Genomic DNA, 24,935 nt, shown 5'->3' on the forward strand with positions numbered 1-24,935 from the left:
AATAGATATCTCCAAAACATCTATTGGATTTCTGTAAATCAATGAATTTCTGTCTCCATTCGATTTGCTAGTTTACACGTAGCGTTATCTTTTGAGAAAAAATTAACAAAATAATTAACTAAATATAAATCTTACAAAAACAAGTTATATTTTTTAAAAAATATATTATATCTACTGAATTAAATCGAGAATGATATAGCGCGAAATACAGGCGCCATTACGCTATCATTGCGACAGCACTCGGATGCATAATCTGTAATAGAATTTTGCCTCCAGTACATCATTCTTTACCTGGTAGGAATAGAGTCGTACTGGTTATGTATCTATCTTTGTTCGAGAAAAAATTTTTGTATTGAAATAACGTAATTTGCAATATAAATCGGAAGTTCATATATATAGGTAATCTGGGGACCTATTCTGAGCTCTTCCGATAACTCAACGAGAGCGAGACACGGGGCATTCGATAAGTCCCATTAGCGAAACGCAGTTAACAAACCTTAGACAAATCGCTATTCTGTGCACCACGTTAAGTAAGTTTCGCTACGGGTAGTCGGTCGAGATGCGTGTGGGTTTTATCCTACCGATAGCTATTACGATTTAACCAATTATAGTTTAGTTAACATTGTATTTTTGTCAAGTGACTGCAACCCGCCATTTTCTAAGCAAAGCACGTGGTTTTTAGAATTTTAATGTATTAGTGCTAGTAAAATAGTTTTGTTTTAAAATGTCGAAAAAAGGATAAAGAAACCAGCGAACTACAAGTCGCCATTTCGAGATGCTCGTTAATTTTATGGAAGACAACTCTGTATTAATGTCAAGAAAGTTAGATGCTTCCTTTACCGTAAACTATCGCCAGAAATTGTGGCAAAAAATAGTCAACCGCCTGAATTCCAATGGAGTCGGCTGACAAAAAAAATCCAGGAAGATGGCAAAAAGTAATTGATAGCTTTGAATATAAATATATAAATATATGACTATAATTTTAATTTACACATATGCGATTGAAACCTATTTTAGAAATAATATTCATGCTGTAGCTACTTACGTTAAATTTTAACAAAGAAGCAATTACATTATTCATACAATATCCAATATTGAAGGTAATTATTTTTAAGCAAAACAACAACACAGTTTATAAACTTTCTGTCTCCAATTTCTCGTGAAATAAAATCATTCTTATAACAAAAGACGTCATGTTGTTTTCATATTCGTTACTTTCCTAATTGCAGCGCGAGAGTGACCGATAACAAAAGGTTAGTTATCGCACGTGACTATCGGAACCGAAAACTAAATGTACGGTCGGAAATAGCATTTTCATCACTGATTAAACGCGAATCACGTGGTTCCGATACAAACTTGTTTTTATCGTATTCGTTAAGTTAACGATACAACTCAGAATAGGTACCCTGGTTCTTTAAGTCATACGACGTCTTTCGGACGTTCTGTATTCACATGCAAAGCCAACACAACCTATCCAAAACGGATCACTTTTCAATTATTAGTATTAATAATAGATTGGTGTTAGTTATTAGTCGTTCACGACTACTTTTGGCCGAATTAATTTCGATTCCTCTCGCAACACTCCCTCCTACCTATCTCACCAAGCGGTATAGTTACATTCGAATAGGAAAATTACATCAAATAAAGTTACCGATACCACAAAATATGATTTAAGTGGTTTTCGAAAGTGCCGAGTTTAAATATTTGACCTAATTTCTACGTAAATTGATTCGTTTACAGATCTCTGTTTGATATTTTGCAGTGAATAGTACAGTTTCTTAGAGCTAGAAAATATTATGACATCTAAAAAATTCAAGATATAATTTCGATTCCTGTCTATTTGACAATTAAAATTGTGCCATTTCGTACCATCAGAGTATCGCGATAAACGTGACAATGGCAGGCTAAAATAATCACACTTTTTATATGGTTTTCATTATAAATGTTTTTATATTATAGCTTAGTTTATATAACTACATAAGTTGTCTTAGTGTCAATTCGTTTGTAAAATATTTGTAAAATTATCTGTTTTTGCTTATTATAGTTTCAATAACATTACGTATCTTAAGAAATCTTTATTATTATTAAATATTATACAAATGCACTTAATTCATCTAAACAAAATTATTGAATTTTACAGAAACTATTGCACAAAGTGACTATTACCTGAAAGAAAATGAAGACTGCTTTATGAAGTTCTTCAGAGATACATTTTCAGCTTTTATTTTTCACCCTGTGACACAGATTCTTACTATTTTATCGTATTTCATACTATTATCAATAGGTATACAGGGTGTATTGTCCTTACAGGAAGGGTGGAATGTTTACAAATTCAATGCAAAAAGCTCCGAAATTACACAGGGATTTCACGTTTATTATAAATATTTTACCGAATATCCTTTTACGGTGCACGTGGTAATTAACGAAACTTTAGATTATTCTAATCCAAGAGTACAACAGACAGTTCATGATTTCATGCAAAAATTTAATACTATTGAAAATATAGCCGGACAAGAATACGAATTTTCTTGGTTAAAATATTATAAGGAATTTCAAAATCATCCCATTTCGAAATACTCCTTGAGGGGTTACGATCTGTCTCAGAAGCAGGATTTTATCGATGCTCTTAGAAACGTTTTCTTAAAATTCACAGGAGCTAAACAATTTAAAAATGACATCATTTTTAATCACAATTACACTGATATTGTGGCCAGTCGTTTCTTATTCCCAGCGAAAAATGTTTCGGATAGAGTCACCGAATTCAAAATAGCGAACGGTTTATCAAAAATAGCCGAAGAAGCGCCATTTTTCGTTATAATCCATACATTGAGTAACCCTGTAGCCGAGCAAGGAATTGTTATCAGACAGATGACATTTCAACTGTTCTGGATTACTTCTTTGTTAATTTTCGTCATTTTTGTATCGTTAATTCCCAATTTGCATTGCGCTCTTATCGTCGCTATTTGTGTCGTGTCCATCACGTTGCAGACAATCGGATTTAGTTCTTTATGGGCAATTAATCTAGACATCGTGTCTGTGATGACCCTGATTCTGTGCATCGAGTTTTGTGTCAATTATCCCACCCACATATGCTATTGTTACATTACTTCGTCACAAACAACGACTGAAGGAAAGTTAAAGGATAGTTTATGCCACGTAGGCTTTCCGTTAATTCAAGGGGCAATTTCCACTTGGTTAGTATTATTAATTATGGCATTTTATGATATAATTATATGCACCACTTTCGTCAAAATCGTTTTCATAATTGTACTACAAACAATATTTCACGCATTATTTGTTATTCCTACAATCATCTCGATAACTTCGTTATGTACAAGAGCATGCCATGAAAGCAGAGTATCCATGCTTTGTTCTTGGATGTAGATGTTACTATTGATAAATGTATAGTAATTAAAAACATGAGGTTTAATGTAAAGTACAGTCCCGACCAAAATGATTGACTATCAGTCGATCGATTGCGCAGCTGTGGAAATTGATCACTTGTTACACCAGGACATTCTATCTCTTAGCAAAGGCGTTTCAGGTGGACTGATCCGATTTGAGCCGTAATAGGGGTGAGGAAATCGAGCCGGAGGGACTTAAGCGTGCAGTCAAGCGCTCTGCAGGTTGACAAGACTAATCGCTCATCGCTTGCCTAAAACTGCGTGTGTAGCATCGGCCTTTTTTCTTTTAAAATTGTAAATTTGCCGCCACTGATCATCAGAAATATGATTTTATCCGTTATCTTTATACTTTTCTTTCTGTATAATGTTTTATTTACGTTTATTTTCCTGTAATTTGAGACGATACAGCTTTAAAATAAACAGATCAGGTCTCACTTGCCAATAGATTATCTCAACTTTCACCGATTGTCGTCGGTTCCTTTGTAATCGGAGAGTAATAGGATCCTGTGTCAATTTTCACTGTTAAGTGTTAATTGTTTTTGCAGTAATCTGAGTAGAGGGGAGAAGTTACTTAATAAACCGCCAAGTGTTTTATTACTGTTTAAACAACTGCTCCCCAGTTGTTATTTTTAGTAATTGGAGAGGGGTAGATCGTGTTTCAAGGTCAGTGAAAGTTTATTACTTTCGCAACAGGATGTCATCTGAGCTGCCACCCACTCCCCGCTTAAATGACAACAACGTGCTAAGTGTTTTATTATTATATAAACAAAAACTCCTCTCCCTGTCAGAAGTGGGTCAAATGTCAAGGTTACTATTTAATAGTATTGAACAGAATGTTGTCCTTGATATTTAACTATCATTTTGTCAGAACTTTTTATTTTGAATACTTTTCTTATAATTTATTTCCGCTTCGGTTATAAAATTGTTTTTATCATGTTTTAAATCCGCGCGTTTTATAATACACTTGTATAAAGTTACGAATTAAAATTGCAGTGCACATTTTGTTGTTTTATAAAATATTTATTGATTATACAGAGTTTATGTTTGCAAAAATGTTTGCATATCTCTTCTTTGTCATTATATATATATATATATAATGACAAAGAAGAGATAAAAACAATTTTATAACCGAAGCAGAAATAAATTATAAGAAAAGTATTCAAAATAAAAAGTTCTGACAAAATGATAGTTAAATATCAAGGACAACATTCTGTTCAATACTATTAAATAGTAACCTTGACATTTGACCCACTTCTGACAGGGAGAGGAGTTTTTGTTTATATAATAATAAAACACTTAGCACGTTGTTGTCATTTAAGTGGGGAGTGGGTGGCAGCTCAGATGACATCCTGTTGCGAAAGTAATAAACTTTCACTGACCTTGAAACACGATCTACCCCTCTCCAATTACTAAAAATAACAACTGGGGAGCAGTTGTTTAAACAGTAATAAAACACTTGGCGGTTTATTAAGTAACTTCTCCCCTCTACTCAGATTACTGCAAAAACAATTAACACTTAACAGTGAAAATTGACACAGGATCCTATTACTCTCCGATTACAAAGGAACCGACGACAATCGGTGAAAGTTGAGATAATCTATTGGCAAGTGAGACCTGATCTGTTTATTTTAAAGCTGTATCGTCTCAAATTACAGGAAAATAAACGTAAATAAAACATTATACAGAAAGAAAAGTATAAAGATAACGGATAAAATCATATTTCTGATGATCAGTGGCGGCAAATTTACAATTTTAAAAGAAAAAAGGCCGATGCTACACACGCAGTTTTAGGCAAGCGATGAGCGATTAGTCTTGTCAACCTGCAGAGCGCTTGACTGCACGCTTAAGTCCCTCCGGCTCGATTTCCTCACCCCTATTACGGCTCAAATCGGATCAGTCCACCTGAAACGCCTTTGCTAAGAGATAGAATGTCCTGGTGTAACAAGTGATGTAGATGTTACTATTGATAAATGTATAGTAATTAAAAACATGAATTTTAATGAAGAGTACTTTAAATTTCATGATATACTAAAATATTGTAAATTGCAAATATTAACAAAAATAATATTTCTTGAATTAAACTATTTTATTTAAACTATTTTTAATGTTTTTAAACTGAAAATTTAAACTATTTTAGATGTTTGAAAATTATTTTCTATACGTTGCTTCCTTCAATATTTTCTATAAGTATTTTTTATTTTTCCTTATTTACAAATAGACGACTTGACATAAAAGATGAGAAATGAAAGTTCAGGGCACCTCTGTTTATAAGGAAGTTTCGAGCAGAAACGTTCTTTGGAATAAATGCAAAATTTTTTGAAAATATGAATGTAATAAAATGGAATAATAATAAAAGCAACTTTCATATAGTATATGTTTAAGTTATTCTGGAATAATTCTTTTCTTTTCCTTTCGCTTGTTTGATTCTGGAATAATTCGTTGAAAGTTTAACGTTTTATAACTTTTATGGCAGAGTCGCGCATTATTTCGAGGGTAAGACATCGAGCAGGAACAGAAATACGATGGATTCTGGTATAATTGTAAAATCGCTCCAGCAACTCTAAAATAATTTGTATTTAAAAACGCTTATATGCATCGAAACCACACTTTTTTTAATGCTCGTTTAGTTATACTCCTCCGCGTGATTGAAACGAGAGTTTTTGGAATAAAACAACTATTTTTTAACTGAGATATATATTTATTTAAATATTTATACGAAAGATCGTTGTAGCGGCATCTGTCGACAAAATATTATAAAAGATTTTCAAAATATTTTAATATATTATTGTTTATCTTCGAAATTAGACGTTAAAAATAAAAAATAACAGGTCCCATCACTAATCGGAACATGTTACTTGCTGTTTGCTTTTTATTGATTCTATTACGCTATATATTGTGGTTGTGTTTAATTAAAACATTCCTTAGTTATTTACGTCACAATGGTGTAATTTTTTTGATATCTAAGTTATAATCTTGGGATATACAGAGCGAGTACGATGCGATTGTTTTAAAAGTTGTTTTGTTTTTTGAAATAATTAAATCGTATTTTTTTTTGTCACATCATCAATTTTTGCCAATTTTCGTTTTTTAGTTGTTATCAGATTTTTAATTACAAATAGCGATTTTGAATGTATAAAAAAATTATTAACGGTGAAAAAATAATTAATAATTTAACTTTTTCATTATTAGATTTTTATCGGATGGTTAAAAATTAATTTTTTTGTAAAACCAAGGCATAGTCGATTCGAAATTTTTTTTTGGAAACCACCATTTTATTACATGTCTGGGAATAAAACTTTTCTGAACACGTAATAAAATGGCGGTTTCCAAAAAGAATTTTAGACTGTGTCTTTGTTTTACAAAAAAATGAACTCAGTTATTTAAAAATCATATATAGAGAGATTCAAACTTAGCTTTTGTAGACATTTTTTCTTGGATAAGGTTGTAGAGGGGGAGAGAGAGAAAGAGAGAAGGAGAAAGAGAAAGTTGATAAAGAATTAGTTCAATGTTTTTTAACCGGAATGCCGTAGCACCTCAGGGTGCCATGGCGCCACGATTGGGGTGTCACAAAGTTTAAGACCTTAAGTAAATTTTTAAGAAAGTGCCTAAACTAGTTAAAATAACTAATTGTCATTACTTCGACAAAATTCGATGGACTTAAATTTAGATTTTGAACACGTAGAAACACTATTTTTGCATTAAAATACTACTTAAAACTGTCAATTTTTAATTTTTGTTCCCAGTGAGGAGGTCCTCTCCCGGACCCCACCCAAGCATTGTGCATAATATTCATTTTCGCAAAAGATTCATCTGCTCCTATTAAGCCCACTTTTCAGATTCTAGATCTGCTGCCAGTCAAGGGTGCCGCGATTTTTATTTTTTAATCGGGAGTGCCACTCAATGAAAAAGGTTGAAAAACACTAAATTAGCTAGTGAAACTAAAGAACATTGTCTATTCTTCTTGCTTTTATATCATATCCTAATAATTATAGTGAAGATTGATGTAGATTAATATTCAATACCAATGAAAAAAAAAATTTAAATCTTTGAAAGATGAATTATGTATATGATATGATTTTAATACTTTAAAAAGGTATAAGAAAATTTTAACCTCCGAACGACTTATTCATTGTTGATGAAAAAACTGAAATGTGATGCAATTGTAATCAATAAAAAATAATCGTGAAACGCGTTGTGATTTTAAGAACCAAAAACATTCAACCTTCTGAAAGACATATGAATAAATCAAAATGTTATCTAGTTCTAATATCTAGTCCAACTATGAAACGTCATGGAATTTTAACATTTTAATCAGAACAAATTTAACTTTCAAATATATTTTAAAAAATCAGATATTAGTTCATGTCGATAAAAACAAAGAAAAAAATGTGCTGTGATTTTAATTGCGATTAGAAAAATATTTAACATTCGAGACAGTCGTATCATTAACTTTCTGACAAGGTTCTAATTTTAATTTGTAAATAGACATGGGAAACATTAGACTTTCAAAGACTTATTAATAACAATTCAAATGTTATCAATGAACTACATTTAATTACTTTTTTAAACTTATTATCTAATTGTGTGCAAGTTCTTCTTAATTTGAAAACATGAAAAAAGTTTGATATTGTGTTTTCAATGTCTCAAAGCTTTCATTTCTAAATATGTTGCTATCCAGCTTCTAAGATTATATATCAAAAATGAAATTAAAAATATTGGAAATTCAAAATTTTTTTAGAATATATTCTAGAAATAGACCTAAATAATAGCATTTCATACTCAATATAAAATTTATCAAAAGAATGGCATATAGTAAATGTTCTCCCCTGGTATAATGAAGAAGTTCTATTTTTTAAAGACAAAAATAACGACATGTTGGATTTAGAAGAAAAAGGTAATTATCTTTTTATATATTAATTAAAATTATTGTTTTAAAATTAAAATATATGGTTTAGTTAGCTTTAAAAAAACAACTTAATTTCCAGAAGGTCTTGATGTGGAATGGGAAATAGAGAACATTTACAATATCATTTTGTTGGAAAAAGTTTGTTACAGGTAAATGGGCTCAGAAAAGGTAAAAAAATTGAATACATAAAGTATAATTTATATTTTAATACTAAATTATTTCAAGGAAAAAACGAAAAATATAAAATCAATCAAAAATACAGTTGTTATATAAAAAATGACCAAAGAGTTGATAGTAATAAAAATAAATAATACTTATTTTCTTTGAATAAGATAATAACTGTATGTTTTTCAAAATTTATAAAAATTTACATAAAATTTTTTATAGTTTTCCTTTAATGATATAAAATGACAAAAATAATATTTTTTTTTTATTTCCAGCATCTGAAGATACATTAGAATATTTAAATTAAAAAACTGGTAAGCAAAAATTTTTTCTTGTTTTTTTGTGTAAATGTAGTTAAATTTAATACTAGCTTTGTTTTTTTCAAATGCAATAAAAACTCACTTTTTCACTTTTTAAAATAGATTTTTTATTAATCCAGTATTACATTGATTACATTTAATTTTTATATTAGATGGTAATTGACTAAAACAGAAATTATTCTCAACAGAAGATCTAACATAAACATAGTTGAACAATTTTTTTGGTAGGATGTAATTCTCTTAAATCTTGATTTCTTGATATTCTATAGAGAAAAAGTAGATAAAAGTAGCCACAGATAGAACTAAACAAACCCTGTAAAAATCTGTGATTCCACTATAAATGCTAACTATTTTTGAGAACAAATCTTAGACGAAAAGTGGCTTATTGGGTAAAGTCTACTTTGATTAAAGTTGTTTTTCAACTTGGCACATTATCGTAATGTACATATCTGATATGGATATTTATTAAATAATAGGGTCTTGTCCTTATTAATAATATTAAAACACAATTAATTACATCACAGTAAAAGATTTGCCCCTTGGCACGATATGGATGAATTGTGTCATTTTATGTCTCTATTTCTGTGCTCTGCACGTGTTTCAACGGCTTACCGACGTCACCGACGGGCCCTTTTAGGCTTTACGCGTGTCTGAGAGGTCCTATAAGTGTATTGAGAGCTGCTATGAAAGAGGCTAAAGATTGTAAATGAAAGCTTTTCTTTTACACATATAAATAGGGTTTAAGAGTTTAGGGCTCCCTTAGGCGTTATAAATTAGCTAAGGTTCACTAATAACAAACGATTCTAGATGCAGTGTTTCTATAAAATCTTATAATTAAATGTGTTGTGGTTGTTTTGGGTTCTAGCACGTTCTAGAGACTTGTCAACGCATGATAAAGCCCTGAGAGACCTTATATGTGTACCGAGAGTAGCTATAAGAGGCTAAAGTAGCTAAGAAGTGATCAATCTTAAACAATTCACGAACTCGTGATATATGCAACCCGATTTACGTGACGTTGCTATGGAAATTATTCTCTTGTGTGCTCGTGTTGAGTGGCCGCTTTTTGGCATCCCCGAGCATCCCGATGACTGTCATCTGGATTTTTGTGGGTTGTAAAGGTTGATGTTCGTCCTGTCTACGCTATTTAACACGTAGGCAAATTGTATGAGTGGTTCCTCGGGGCCTTTTTCTTCACAATAGCTTGGTTTTTAATGCGTTTTTGAGAAAATTCATCTTTTGTGAGGGGGTAAAACGGGCATTTTTATTTTGGAAATTTGAATCTTGTGACTTGTAGAAAGATTTTTCAGATCTTTTCGGAGTAAACTGGACTTTTATGTGCATTTTTGAAAGGATTTTTTTGATTATCTGTAATTTGTTTAGGGTTCTGGAGATCTTTGAACGTTAAATTATCATAAATTATATGTTCTGGACAATTTTTTAATGATTTAAGAGATTTTTCTGGAAATATTTTAACTTTAATATGCAACTTTATTGTACAACTTGTAAGATTTTTATTTTTTAAGCTATGTTTTTAACCTAATTCACAAAACAACACCTTCACTTGTTGCTGAGATAATTTTATTTAGATAACTAACGTTTTCGGCCTACTCAATAGGCCATCCTCAGGTTTTTTGGAGACAGAAACTTTGGAGACAGAAAACGTTAGTTCTGTAAATAAAATGATCTCAGCAACAAGTAAAGGTGTTGTTTTATGAATTAGACTAATTATTTGCTGAGCAAATATATGCTTTGTTTTTAACAGCATAATTAATGAACTAATGATTTCAATAGAATCATTTATTAACAAAACACCCTTAAATTATTTTTCGAATGTAAAAAATATCTTTCTATATCCATTGAAAATCCGTTATTTTTGGGTTGATGCAAAGCTAGAAAAGGTGGTTTATTTAAATCATATTTATGAAGCTTATTAACTAAATAACTTGTTTTAATTAAATATTCTAGTGTCAAAATCACTTATAAATCATTTCTACGATCTTCAAAATAGTATAGAAGTTTTCTAGACCACTTTTAGAACAGTTTTTCTGATGAAGTAAAGCGAAAAACTGCACATTTTAATCATATTTATGAGCTTTATAACTAAAAAACCATCGAGTTATTAGATTTAATGTAACCACTTATTATTAAGCAACACTTATAGTCTATTTATCGTAAGTTGGCACTTACTGTAAAGAAACTAAAACACACCTTTCTTTCTTTGTTAGTTTAAACCTACATCTATCAATTACAAACTGAATTGCATCTCATTCCTGTGTGAAAAATGCTGTTTCCTTATTTATAAAATAATAATGAAATAGTGGTCACTTAGCAATGATTATAAATGTAGCTATTTCATGTTTGTTAAGTTGTTATTTTTAATGAATATTTGCACATTCATTTTTAATGAATATTTGAACCTTTAGCAAGAAGTTTTACTAGAACCTGTGACTCGTGATCATGATTAATTTGTCATTGTTTAGACACAAACAGTTAATTATATATATATATATATATGTATATTATATTAATATATATAATATTATATTTAATATTATATAGATATATATAGATATATATATATTTTGCTTTTTTAGTATCTTCGAAAACAGCACTACAAATGAAAAAGTTTCGAAAAGATACAGGAGTGGTTTCAAGCACACTTATGCTTTATTTTTCCTCATCCCATCCAAAACAATTCCCGCGCAAACATATAGGCATACGCATCTCATACAAGACTAATCCACTTACACTGTCCAAAATAAGAATCACCACCCATAGGGATCTTAGTAGGAGGTGTGTAGACAGCTGCACTGGTGACCAGTGGTCATAACGGCTATAGTTTTAAGTACTGTGTAAGTACCTACACAAAGCAACGTGGTGTTCAGTGTTAAATCAGCGAAGAACACACGACTTACATTAAAAGTTTGGACCATTAAGTTGACAATTATGGAAGCAGGACCTTCAGGAAACGGTGGATGAGACAATTCTCGTCGCTCGCAAGACTCGAAAAACGGTGCAGGTAAGATAAATGATCGTTCGGTCGATTTTAGGACCCGTTACGTCCATTAGATCCTAATGACTTAACTGACTAGACTTTATGACAGAGCCATTTGTTATCACCAAGAGCTGGCCGATATATCTTAAACCCCAGTCGTGGCTTTCTAGCGTAACTACCTGTCGAATCTCGTTTACGTTCCCTAATAAACTATTAAATTCTAAGATTCTTTTCCCCTATAAAATGGACCCGAAGAGCGTAACCTTCGTCCAAAAAAAATCCTCCTTTACTCAAAATTGTCTACCTGGTGCCCCACTTTAACGACTGATTTCTTAATTAAATTATCGTTTCTGCTAATTAAAACCTCGAACACCTTAAAATGGACCCTTTAAGCTTTATTTTGATATATTGCATTTTAATTTAAGGCCCTAATTTGAAATTATTTAAGCAATCTTTTCTGTTGTAAAGTAGTCAGTTCGGTAACGTTAACGCGGTGTTCGGGCCTCTTGTTTAACAGTTTCTAATAAATTCGGAAACGTTTTTATGCCGTATTTTAATTAAAATTTAATTAGTAATTAAGATTTTTTTATTTATTTATTTAATTTTAAAATACAATTAAGTCGAATTGTTTTAGATTTTAAACGTGATTTTTCGCTCGTTTCTTTGTTTCTGGTGTCAATTCCACGTAAATTTTAAGCTGTAATTTAAATTTATTTTAAAAAATTCTCGCGTAATTATTAAATTTAAAAAATTTAGGATAATAATTTAATATTTTATAACTATTAACATTCATATTTTATAAAATTAAATCGCGAAATAATAGTAAATTTTGAATTATTTTCGTGCCAATTCGTTAAATAATCTACAATAATTTGTATTATTTTCGGGTGAATTAAATTATTATTTTTATTATTATTTTAAATATTCTCTTGGTTTACTGTCTAAAAATTAAATTTACGGTTTAGAATCTAGTAAAATCGAACTAGAATTTCCAAGAATTCGACGCCTTGAAGCGTAAAATCGAACAGGTGTATAGAAGGTTTAAGGTGGACCAGACGGTCAAAAAATTAAAAATATCCAAATGAATTTGATCGACACCCCCTCGGGTGGTTCCTAAAATCTTTTATAGACGGTTATAAATATATATATATGCCAAAAATTCTCTATTTTTGGCCCTCAACCTTTGATCTCGGAAGGTCAAACTTTCCCACCAAATTTTTGGTGTGGGATGGACGTTAACGTTCGAATTTGCATTGTGGGGGATAGATAAACATGTTCTCACGCAAAGACAAAGGTTAAGTAGGTCAACACCTGGCCGGTTGTAATTGCCCCTAAGGCTAAAAGCTCAGACATGGTCTTAAGACAATTGTTTAGAGAAATTTGTGGAATTTGGCTTTTTGTCTTAACGGTAACTTCCTTTCCCGTTTCAGGTTCATTTATTTGAATTTACAGATAAACAAATAAATAAGTGTTTCGCCCTTTTCTACGCTAAAGCCTTATCTGATGGACTTAAATTACAATTACTAAAGCATAATTTGAATATAAACATTTTTAATTTAGGTTACTCCTATTCAATGTTAATTATTTGATATTTTTAGAATTATCTGAAAAATTTATCTTTTATTTAATTTTAATTTTATTTATTTGGGGGGAAGGAGTATTTTAATTGTGAAAGGGAAGACTCCATCACGTGTTGAACTCTTAAATTCGGAATAAAGTAAGGGAAGGTTTAACGGGTGATGCGCATTTATAGGGTGATTTTGTGTAAGTTTATATTGTTTAGAACAGTTTTTATATGTTTAATGTTGATGTTTAATACAAGGGGAGGCTGTATCGCTTGTTAAACTGCCCTTAACGTAAGCTACTTGGTTCCTTCGAATTAAACTTAGATTCAGACGTCCGACACAAATATGTGATTTATTTAACTATAATGTACAGAATTCGCAGTACACTCGCCGAATAATCCCCTCTAGCAGACGTGGCTCCTCTAGCTTATACGGTTCCCCTCAATATCACTGTGTTGCTCCTATAGTCTACGCAGGAATAAAACAATTCAATAGCATTAAAGGGATATATATTTTTTTATGCGATTTATGTTACATAAAACACCAAAAAGATATTTTTTAGAACATTTTTCTAAATATATTTGATTAATTTGTACAGGGGAATGTTCAATCACGTGTTAAATTAGCATAAAGAAAGTAAGGGTTTAGTGTGTAAATCGTCTTTTATAAGGTGATTTTTTAAAACTTTACGGCTGTTTTTCGTAGGATTAAACATCTAAAAACCTTTATGGATAATATTTTATACAAGGGAATGCTCAATTACGTGTTAAACACCTTAAACTTAAGCTAATTTAACAGCAAAACAAGTCGATTTTGCTACTTCTCAAACAGTTTTTAGAATAGTCAGTTTAAAGAAGATTATTCTAAGAAATATTCTTAGAACGTGTTCAATCAGGTGTTATATCTCCTAAATTCGTGTTTAAACAAAAGGGTAAAATGTTCTCGCGGAAGCCTTCTTGCACTTTATATATTATTGAACGTCTAAATAATTTATTTCTTATAATATTTTCCAAAAAAAATATTTTAATTTTTAAGGAAGGGGATGCTCAATCGCATGTTAAATTCCTCTAAACTTTATGCAAATTTAGAGACAAACCTATACTTTAAATGCAAATTTTTTACTACTTTATGCAACATTAAATGCCTACAAATTATATTTAGACGTTTACTGTTTAAAGAAAAAATCGGCTTATAAAATGCTATTTTTTTAGTTAAATTAGCTTAAATTTAAAAGAGTTTAACATCTAAAAACGTTTCTAAAGGATATTTTATTAAAATACACGAAAATTTACCATAAACCACGTGTTAGAACAGCATAGACTTAGAGATTTAATGGGGGGAATCTCATTTTGTAAGCAAATTCTTTCCATAAACTACGTGTTAAACCCCTTATTCTAGGCTAATTTAACGGGTAAAAAATATAGAATTTTCTATGTTTTAAGCTCTTTAATGTGCCCAAAGAAATAATCAAATATTTTTTCCATAATCCGGGTGTTAAAAACTCAAATTTATGCGAATTTAACGTTAAAAAATTGAAGGTTTGGAGGTTTTTTAAGGTATTTCTACCGCTGTAAACTACTAAAAAACCATTGTAAAGTAAAGATAAAAATAGAAATATTTTTATTTTTAGTGATATTTTCAGACAAAATAATAATTAATAAATCTAAAAGCAGTCCAAGTGGAACGATTCTTGTCTGATTTTGTTAGACGATCTGATGTAGGAAACGTCTTGTTTTGTTTGATGGTTCCTTTTTATATTTATTTTCTCCTTTATTTTTCCTTTAAAAAACAAAATAAATAATAAATTTAAAGATTGTTTAAAGAATTTAGAACTAAAATAAATGAAAATTTTATCCTTCTGTTTTTATTTTTTAAATCAAAGATATTAGAAATAGAATCCTTTTTACACAGTTTCTTTCGAATGTATGTGAACTTGAGTGTATAATGTCTCTATATCATGGAAAAAATATCCGCCATTTTTGTCCTCTAGAGCCTAGAAAATTGAATTACTCACGTTTTAGAAGGCCCCCTCGGCTATACATTGAGCTTACAAGACCTTGTACGCATTACAAGCTCATAAAATCACCTCTTAAGTATGGAAGGTATTGGACAGTCATATGAGGCCTTTATATAGAGAAAGACCCCTCTAGTTAACCTATAATTAGAAAGTCGTCTATTTAGATTGTTTTTCTATAATGTATAGGGCCTACAAACTTTTAAACGGTCTTAGAAGTTAAAAGACTCCTTATTGAGGGTCTTTCTATACAAAGAGGTCTCCTATAATTATATATACACGTGGTATCGAAAAAAATCTCTGTCTAGTCAGTCATATGCGGTTCTTGAGGCCTCACGTTATTAGATCTTGAAGATAGGGCATTAAATCTAGGAAGTCTCCTTGCATATCTAAGGCCTGTTATAAATCAACTGTTGCTAGAATAGCTTATAAGTAGACTTAATTGCAAGACGAGGCCTCGAAAGGCCCGCTTGTATTGTTAGGTTTTACATATAGAAACACGTTAGATTTATATCTAAAAATGATCAGGCAATAATAGGCTTTAGAATTAAATTGTAATAACGACAATATAAACAGGTATAATTTTGAGGCCTCGTAAATACACTTTATAAAAACTTGGGGCTTTAGAATGATTTGTTTGAGATATTTAAAAGCCTGTGTAGTGTAAACCCATCGGCAGCAGGTCTTTTTACTTCTTTATAAGTATATTTTATAGCAATGTAAGGCCTAGAAGTTTTAGGCATTGTTAAAACACTAGAACGTGTTACCACCTCATAAATAAATTAATAAATGCTAAGTGTTTGTCTCAGTATCAAAAAGTGTTTAGTAAAAGACATATTTAAAAAATGTCTCTTACAAATAAGCCACGTGTTGTTAGATTAATTCATAAGGCCTACGAAGGCCCTAGTGTAATGCTAAAAGGCATATTTATATGATAAAATAGCTTTACAATTAGATTCTTTAACCTCTTATAGCTACTCTCGGTACACTTATAAGGCCTCTCAGGGCCTATACGGTCCTATCTGAGACGTTGACAAGTCTCTAGAACGTGCTACAACTCAAAACAACGCAAATAATTCAATTATAAGGTTTTATAGAAACACTGCATCTAGAATCGTCTCTTATTAAGTTTTATGGAAAGTAAATTAGTAAGCCTAGGCTAATTTATAAGGCCTAGGATGGCCCTATACTGCTAAAACCCTATTTATTTAGCCTTACATCAGAATCTTCAGCCTGTTTCATAGCTACTCTCGGTACAATTATAGGGTCTCTCAGACACGCGTAGGGCCTAGAAGGGCCCGTCGGAGACGTCGGTAAGCCGCCGGGACACGTGCAGAGCACCGAAACAGCCGTAAAGAGGCACAATTCATCGATATCGTGCCAAGGGGCAATTTGAAATCCTTAACTGTGACGTAATTAATTGTGTTTTAATATGATTAATAAGGACAATAAATAACCATATCAGATATATACATTACGATAATCTGTCAAGTTGAAAAACAACTTTAATCAAAGTAGCCTTTACCCAATAAGCCACTTTTCGTCTAAGAAGTGATCAATCTTAAACAATTCACGAACTCGTGATATATGCAACCCGATTTACGTGACGTTGCTATGGGAATTATTCTCTTGTGTGCTCGTGTTGAGTGGCCGCTTTTTGGCATCCCTTAGCATCCCGATGACTGAGTGTCATCTGGATTTTTGTGGGTTGTAAAGGTTGATGTTCGTCCTGTCTACGCTATTTAACTCGTAGGCAAATTGTATGAGTGGGCCCTTTTCTTCACAATAGCTTGGCTTTTAATCCGTTTTTGCGGGAATTTCGTCGTTTGTAAGGGGCAAAACGGGCATATTTTTTGGTAATTTGAGACTTATACGGAAGTTCTGAGTGTATTTTTTAGAGGGTTTTATTAAAATCTATCGACTTGTACGAAGGTTCTAGAGGTGTTTTTGGGCGTAAGGCACACATTTTTTTTGATAATTTTCGATTTATAGAAAGTCCTGAGGATCCTTTCGTGTCGTTTCTTCCGAGATTTTTATTGAATTTTGTCAGTTGGACGAGGATTCTCGATGTCCTTTCGAAGTAAACTGGACACGCTTTTCATTTTCGATTGATAAAATGTCCTGAGGGTCCTTTCGAGTATGATATTACAGTATTAGGATGTTGTAACTTGTAAAGAGATTCTTGATATTTTTTCGAAGTAAACTGGACTTTTAAGTGCATTTTTGGAAGGTTTTTTTGATATTTTGTAATTTGTTTAGGGTTCTGGAGATCTTTGAACGTGTAATTATCATAAATTATGTGTTCTGGACAATTGTAAACCACTATTTTTTAATGATTTAAGAGGTTCTTTTGGAAATATTTTTACTTTAATATGCAACTTCATTGTACAACTGGTAAAATTTCTATTTTTAAACTATGCTTCTAGCAGCATAACTAATAAACTAATAGTTACGATGGAACCATTTATTAACAAAAAAAACCCTTAAATTATTGTCCGAATGTAAAAAATAATTCTAAAAACTTTCTACATCACTTTAAAATCCATTTTTTAGGTTGATGCAAAGCTAAGAAAGGTGGCTTTTTAAAATCATATTTATGAAGATTAATAACTAAATAACTTGTTTTAATTAAATATTCTAGTATTAAAAACACTTCTAAACTATTCTTTACATTGTAGAAATGATTTATAAGTCTTTTAGACTGCTTTTAAAACAGTTTGTGTGTTGAAGACGAGAAAGTGCACTTTATGAATCATATTTATGAGGTTTATAACTAGAAAACCATCGAGTTAATAGTTTTAATGTAACCATTTATTATTAAACAACACTTAGAATAATTTCTTTATAACAGAAGACAGCTAATAAATCCCGTAAAATACTTTAAAAACACGTTTATCTCATAGAGATGCAAAAAGTGCGTATTTTCAACCCCATTATATGAGGTCGTCTTACCAGATATTGTCATTTTAATGATATCGAGATAATCTTGGAGGTGTGAAGAAGGACTTAAACAAATTTAGATCCCGGTAACCTCATTACTAACACTAGAATTAATGTTACAAAGTTAGCTTTGAAGACTCTATTGACGATAAAAGCACATCGAGAGGGCGAGCTGGAGATGTAGATCCGCTCAAGTTAGTCGCACATGCATGCCTATAGGCCGCTTATCAGGCTAAAACGTAGAACAATATGTAGAAAAGGGGACTCTCATTATGATACATGTTTGCCGAGAGGATGGTTGAGATAATTAACGATGGTTTAATGAAGTGTTATGTTGACATTCACTGGGGTGACAAGTTGACACGTGACAAACACTGAAGCTAATTCCCTGCATCATTCCCAACCTACACTTCGCATATATTTAGACCGATTTATTTATTTATTTATTTTACTTATAGTGAATTGTTGGATTGATTGTTTGATCACTGTTAAAGGTGTTTGGATGGAGGAGCTTAACGCTGCAACATCATCAGTCATCTGGCAGAAAGAGCATCGCACACGGCGTGACAAATGACATTTTTCACTGTTCACGAGAGCAACAGCTGATTCCTTTGATTAATAGGTCCTTCTACATTCTGGAACAGCGCGGATTTCCCACAATCCACAGCACACTTTTCGGGGGCATGCGTAGTAAAATAGGAAACCAGCTGTCGCTTGTATGAATAATGAAATAATTTTGCAAATCAGAAACTCTTTTTAGTTTCTCTCTCTCTCTCTCTCTCTCTCAGTCTCTGGCTGACTGTCAGATGCATCTGGAAACTGCGCTTTTCCTCGTGCTTGAATATTCAGTGCTTTGGACGACGAATCTTCACCAGCTGATGTCACCATTCAATTGAAAAATTCCTTCTTAAAAATCTAACTTTCATAATTTAACTTTGCGATTTTTATTCCTCTCTCGCTCCTCCTCTATCGCCTTTATATTTTTTTCTCTTTCTTACTATTTTTTTATTATTTTTTTCGGGTCCTTTCGTTTGTTTTTATAAATGAGACTGTCGAAGTTTTTTTACCCTTTTTCGTTGTTATTTTTTGATTATTATTAAATTTTCTGTCGCGGTTTAATGATCGGTGTTCGAAATTTAAAGGTTTTAGCGTATTATCGTGTTCAGAAATGTTGATTTTTATTGCTTAATTCGGCTAAAATTTACACGTGTAGTGTTCGAATTTGTCGATTTCATTGCGTAATTGTGTTTAAATTTGCTTGTTTAATCTGTTATGTTTAAATATGCATGTTTCATCTCTTAATTGTGTTTATACGTCGATTTCTTTCCTTAATTGTGTTTATGTGTCGATTTTATATCTTATGTGGCTAAATGCCATTTGTGTAATATATAGTTATATTTTATTTTAACTTAGAATATATTTTTTCTTCTCTTTCCTATTCATATTATCTTTACTTCCTGGAACCCTTTCTTGACCGGTGCTTAACGGCTTAACAATAGGTGACCCCATTATGGACAATAGGACTGTACGCAGCCCTCATGGGTAGAACTAAGACAAAGGAGTCACTTTTAAGTCAGAGCTGAAGGAGGAAAGACGAGAAAAAGAGAGCTCCCGAATGCGTCTTCGAGACCACGTGGGTGAAGACAAAGAGGACTTTATGTGTAGTGAAAGCGTTGACTGTTGTTTCGTGATTAAGAAGAAATCCGTCATATACACCGTTATATGTACCGTTATATGCACCTCATCGCATTAGCGCCAAAATAGTTGGGTACCCATTTCTTTTTTTTCTTCTCCTATCCGTTATTTTATTGTCCTAAATTCTTCTATCATTCTTCATTAGTTGTAATTAATTATAAGTTTAGAATTAAGGTCTATATATGTTTGTAATCGCTCTTTGTAAGATAATTATCTATGTATCGGAATAGTCGTCACGAGACCTGAAGCTTATGTCATTATATTTTTTGTCGGGTTCCGTACTAATATCACCTGTGTTGGGGATAGAGATATTATAGCTGGCATCCCACAATCCTTCCTGTATCTATATACGCGAATAAAAGATCCTGTTGTAAATATTTATTCCAGTTTCTTTGTGCACCACATTCGCGAACTTCACACTTAATTGTGTTTATGTGTCGATTTCATTTCTTAATTGTGTCTATGTTTCGATTTCATCTTTTAATTCGATCCAAATTTGTTAGTTTCAGCACGTGTGTTTAAATTTGTCGATTTCGCCATTTAATTGTGTTTAAATTTAATCGGTTTCGCCTCTTAATTCTATTCAAATTTAATCAGTTTCAGCAGTTAATTTCATTTAGATTTAAATCATTTTTCAACAATTTATTTAAATTTTTAATCGTTTTCAAGAATTAAATCGGTGTTTTGTAGTTGATTGCCAACAATTTTTGTTTAAAAAAAATAATTACTTAATTAGTTAACCTTTATTTATATATAAGCTAAATCAGCTACTTGGTTAAAAGCCTCGTTTTTTTTAAATTTATTATTAATTGATGAAGTGCAAAGGCCCTATATATATATATATGCTTGTTCTACAGCAGGCCTACTGCTGTACAGAAGTCGATAATCATGTACTTGAGTGAAAGAAGTTTTGCATAGTTTAAAATTACACACTTTAAAGTCATTCTAGAGTTTATATTAATATATATTGTTTTTTTTTCGCTTTTAGGTAGACCAAAACGCAGAAGAACTGCCTTTACCAGCGCACAATTATTAACGCTGGAAAGACTTTTTAACTCGAGTCATTATTTGGCTATTACAGAAAAAAGCAGATTGGCTATGGAACTGAATTTGACCGAACAGCAGGTTAAGGTTTGGTTTCAAAACCGAAGAATGAAATTTAAGAAACAGATGCAGAGCGCTCCTACGTCAGGAGAAGGAAGAGCCAATTTGCCAATTTCTATTCCTCCTCCTGCAATTCCATCCTCCGGCAGTCTGGCGACGATTTCAAATTTTTTCGGTAGTTCCGGTATAGTAACGCCGTCGTGTTCAGCCAGTAGTTGGGCTGGACATTACAGTTGGGCCTCTCCAAGCAATCAAGCCCAATATCAATCCGTCCAGCTACAACAGTCAAACACACCTAGCTGCGTGTATTCCGGTGAAACGACGACCACTACATGTCAGTACAGGCAAACGAACGGACAATCACAAAATTTAAATTATCAGTTGCCTGTGTATCCAGAACTCCAGGGTCAACAATTTTCTTGGGATTTCAGTACGAATGACGAAAACCAATTTCCAATGTACTTCCCTTCGTCAGTTGAGGAGCAACCTCAAGAAAATTGTATAAATAATAATCAAAACCAGTCGCCACCGTTTTACGCTTCTTCACTACAGCAACAACAGAATCCAGCAACTGAAGGATACAACCAAACTCTCGATTGGCTAGTCTCGGGACAGTACCCCAACCCACCTCCACCCCTCAGACATTTTTAACATATTTTTTTTATTGTAGATTTTTAACCCCTTATTTCTTATGTATTTCTAGTCAACGTCAATTGTATTAACTTGTTTTTCTTTTTTTTATCTTTTTGCATTTATTGATATTAAAGTTTTAATGCTAAATATTTGCTTTTTATCTAACTATTATATCTTTCTACATAGATTTTATAACATTTTATAACTTTTATTTAACTTAATATTTAACTTTCTACATAGAAAATTAGTAGTTTTTCATGAAAAGAAACAGCTTCCTATTTGCATAGGAAGCTGTTTCTTTTCATGTTTACATATTTGGAAAACATGTCAGAAAATACCTCATTTAATTTTTTTAGTTGTTTTATTGTTAATTTTTCTATACTTAAAGGTGTAATGCCGACTTCTTTAAATAGCCTAAGTCTGGAGACTTGAGATGACAATACATAAATCTAACTCTTCTATAAATTACTTGTTATAACTTATCATTATGTATGATTCTAAAGAATATATTAAATCCTTTTTTAAAAATTTACAACTGCTAGCAATACATATTCTTCTAGGACTACACTAAATATTTATATAAAGAGAACTTTTGTTCTATAAATGAATTCTTAAAAAACATAGAATCAGTGCTAAGCTCAATAGATTTGTAAGCATATAGGGGTATGTGCAATATTTTTAAAACAGTACAGTGATTTGTATTCGTCATTTGTTAAACATTGAGACATTTTTCCTGTTCTTGTTATTGTTATTTCTGGTTAAAATATAACCAATGCTTTGTTATATTTTCATCAGAAACTGTAAAAAAAGATTTTAAATAATTTCAAAGACTATTTTAAACACTATAAAGTACAAATAAACTGCAGGATTCCATCCAAAAAAGCTAAATGATTGCTAAAATACATCATGTTTTTTGAAAACAGATTTTTACAACCTTCAAACAGTGCACTCTTTACACCATTCCAAATTTACGAGGGTCATTTTATCCTAATTTATAAAGCTACTTATATTATAATTGAATTAAACCACTTCTAACATTCCAAACTTGAAAATTCTTGACCCATTTCCTTATCTTTCACAAAATATTAGAGTTTTTGTGAAGAGGTTTGCTTATTTTGTCTTTCCTGAAAGCTTAACTCTTTTAACACTTTATCTGATAAAGTATTATTAAAATTGTAAAGAGAAATTTTTAAGTTTTTTAATGTTTAAACTTTGTTAATAATGTGAGAAAGTGTGCAAATAACAGTCAACTAATCCTATTTATCTCCAAAGAAAAAAGTCCTGTTTTTAATGTTATTGTTACATATTTTAAAAATTTTATGGAATATACAGGGTATAAAATAAGTATAAAATGCCTTTTTATATAGAAAAATGTATGTATGCCATGAATTGTCATTTTTATCTTTATGTTTCATAAATAAAATTTTTTATTTTAAAAGTTTTGTCTTGTTTTATTCAAATACATATATAAGAGTCTAATATCAATTAAAATGTGAAGTGACATACTGAAAATGAGAACAGAAAGAGTTATCTAATCACAATTAGTAATTCTCTTATTAGTAGAACCATGTTCCTTCTTGACTACTAATCTGATTAATATAAAAGTTTAATTAAATAATGAATTTCTTACTAATATATGTAAAAAATGTCTTATAAAAGCAACACTGTGTGGTCTCCTTAAGAGAAGCTCCTGTTATTTTATTCTATTTGCTGTAAAATCGGCATTTGGTAACCGAGTAGTGAAGCAGCACTTGTAATAGATTCTGTAATGAAATTAGCCATCTTTATATGATTATCAGTGTTTTACAACATTTATTTTATGCATGTCATCACCACAAACATGTATAAAATGTTACTGATGTAGCTAACATCTAAATAACCTTTAGCTAATGTCCAGTAGTTAGTTTTTATAAATCGCTACTATAGTAGACACTTCTACATCATTATATCCCTCTTTAGAGTCAATACAGTAAATATTTTAAGAACTAATAGTGCTCTGATTAACATAGTATCAATTTCTAAAGCTTATATAGAATATAATTAGTCATCCACTTAAGATCTACAACTGCATTAATGTTACTGAAGCAGCATGTATATATACTGTGATGCTGACTCAATTGGAGCAGCAGCAGTAATTTATCAACCGAGATGTAAAGGATGGCTCAAAAGTCAGTCGACCTAGTTAATATCTCAGTCAACAAATGTTTAGGCCACCCTGTATAGTGGAAAGCTTCAATTTTAAGAAAATTATGGATACAGAATTAGAAAACTCCCAACTTATACATAAAAATGAGAATTTTATTCCAAAAAAACAAACTTTTTAAACCTTTTTTTTTGTTGGAAAGAAACAAATTACACTTCTAACTTCTATACTTCAATTAAGGATTCTAAGTTAATTTTTGGATGAAAATTAGAGAAGCGGATCCTACTAAACCAATTTTAAATTATTTTTTTAAAGGAAAGAATCTATTTTTTTTAGATTTTTTCTCTCTCTCCCTCTTAATTTGCCTTGAGAACAACAAAACAATAACATTCTAAGTGCAGCATCTTTCTCTCTCTCTCTCTCTTTTTCTTTTTTTAATGCATTTCTTCATCAAACAAATTACAGAAAAGTCCTCTTAACTAATTTTAACTTTAGAAGAAAAGAATAAGAACAAATTTTGATAAATATTTATAAAAATAGAAAGTTTTCTAATTAAAACAAACAGTCCTGTAAACTATCTTTAAACAATTTTCTATACTTTAAGAAAATCAAATGTATAATAGTCCATGGAGAAGAAGATAACAGATTCATTCTGATAGTATTTGACTCTGTATAAAGTGGGAATCCACTATTATATCCATTTAAAAACATATTTTTCCCTCTATTTTCATGCCAAAGAGTTTTAAAAAATGGTCTTTTATAAACAATTTTAAGGGCAAATAAAGAGAGAGAGATACAGCAATGTGGCAAATTAGTGTTTGGATCTATACATGAGTCAAACTCTGCTATTTCACCTATTCAAGAAAGAATATATTTCATATTTAGAAGAAAAAAGATAGGCATTAAAAGTTATCTGGTGTTCTACTCACTTTAATGTATATTCTTAAAACAATTTTCTATTGATTTTAAGAAAATCCAGCACTTAAACAGCAGCAAACAAGAAGAAAGGGGTGCTCGGCAATGTGGCAAATCTCTTCATTCTTATAGTTCT

At 31.1% G+C, this 24,935-nt stretch overlaps 1 protein-coding gene across 1 annotated transcript; it reads left to right on the plus strand.

Annotated features, from left to right (window-relative positions):
- Window positions 1-8,276: 8,276 nt before the first annotated feature.
- LOC136969121 (homeobox protein DLX-2-like) lies at window positions 8,277-21,759 on the plus strand. Its single transcript, XM_067263219.1, has 2 exons — window positions 8,277-8,298; window positions 20,993-21,759. The coding sequence occupies exons 1-2, from the start codon at window positions 8,277-8,279 to the stop codon at window positions 21,757-21,759; spliced, it is 789 nt and encodes a 262-aa protein (XP_067119320.1).
- The last annotated feature ends 3,176 nt before the right edge of the window (window positions 21,760-24,935 follow it).

The sequence above is a fragment of the Centruroides vittatus genome, unplaced genomic scaffold, assembly GCF_030686945.1.
Source record: "Centruroides vittatus isolate TY-2023 unplaced genomic scaffold, ASM3068694v2 contig_1718, whole genome shotgun sequence".
Classification (NCBI taxonomy): domain Eukaryota; kingdom Metazoa; phylum Arthropoda; class Arachnida; order Scorpiones; family Buthidae; genus Centruroides; species Centruroides vittatus.

What these genes read in the sequence shown, in the direction of transcription:
- LOC136969121 (XM_067263219.1), top strand. Translation starts at nt 8,277, where the DNA reads ATGTTGGATTTAGAAGAAAAAG. An exon ending in GTTGGATTTAGAAGAAAAAG is followed by an intron (nt 8,299 to 20,992) that starts GTAATTATCTTT and finishes TTTCGCTTTTAG; the next exon opens with GTAGACCAAAACGCAGAAGA.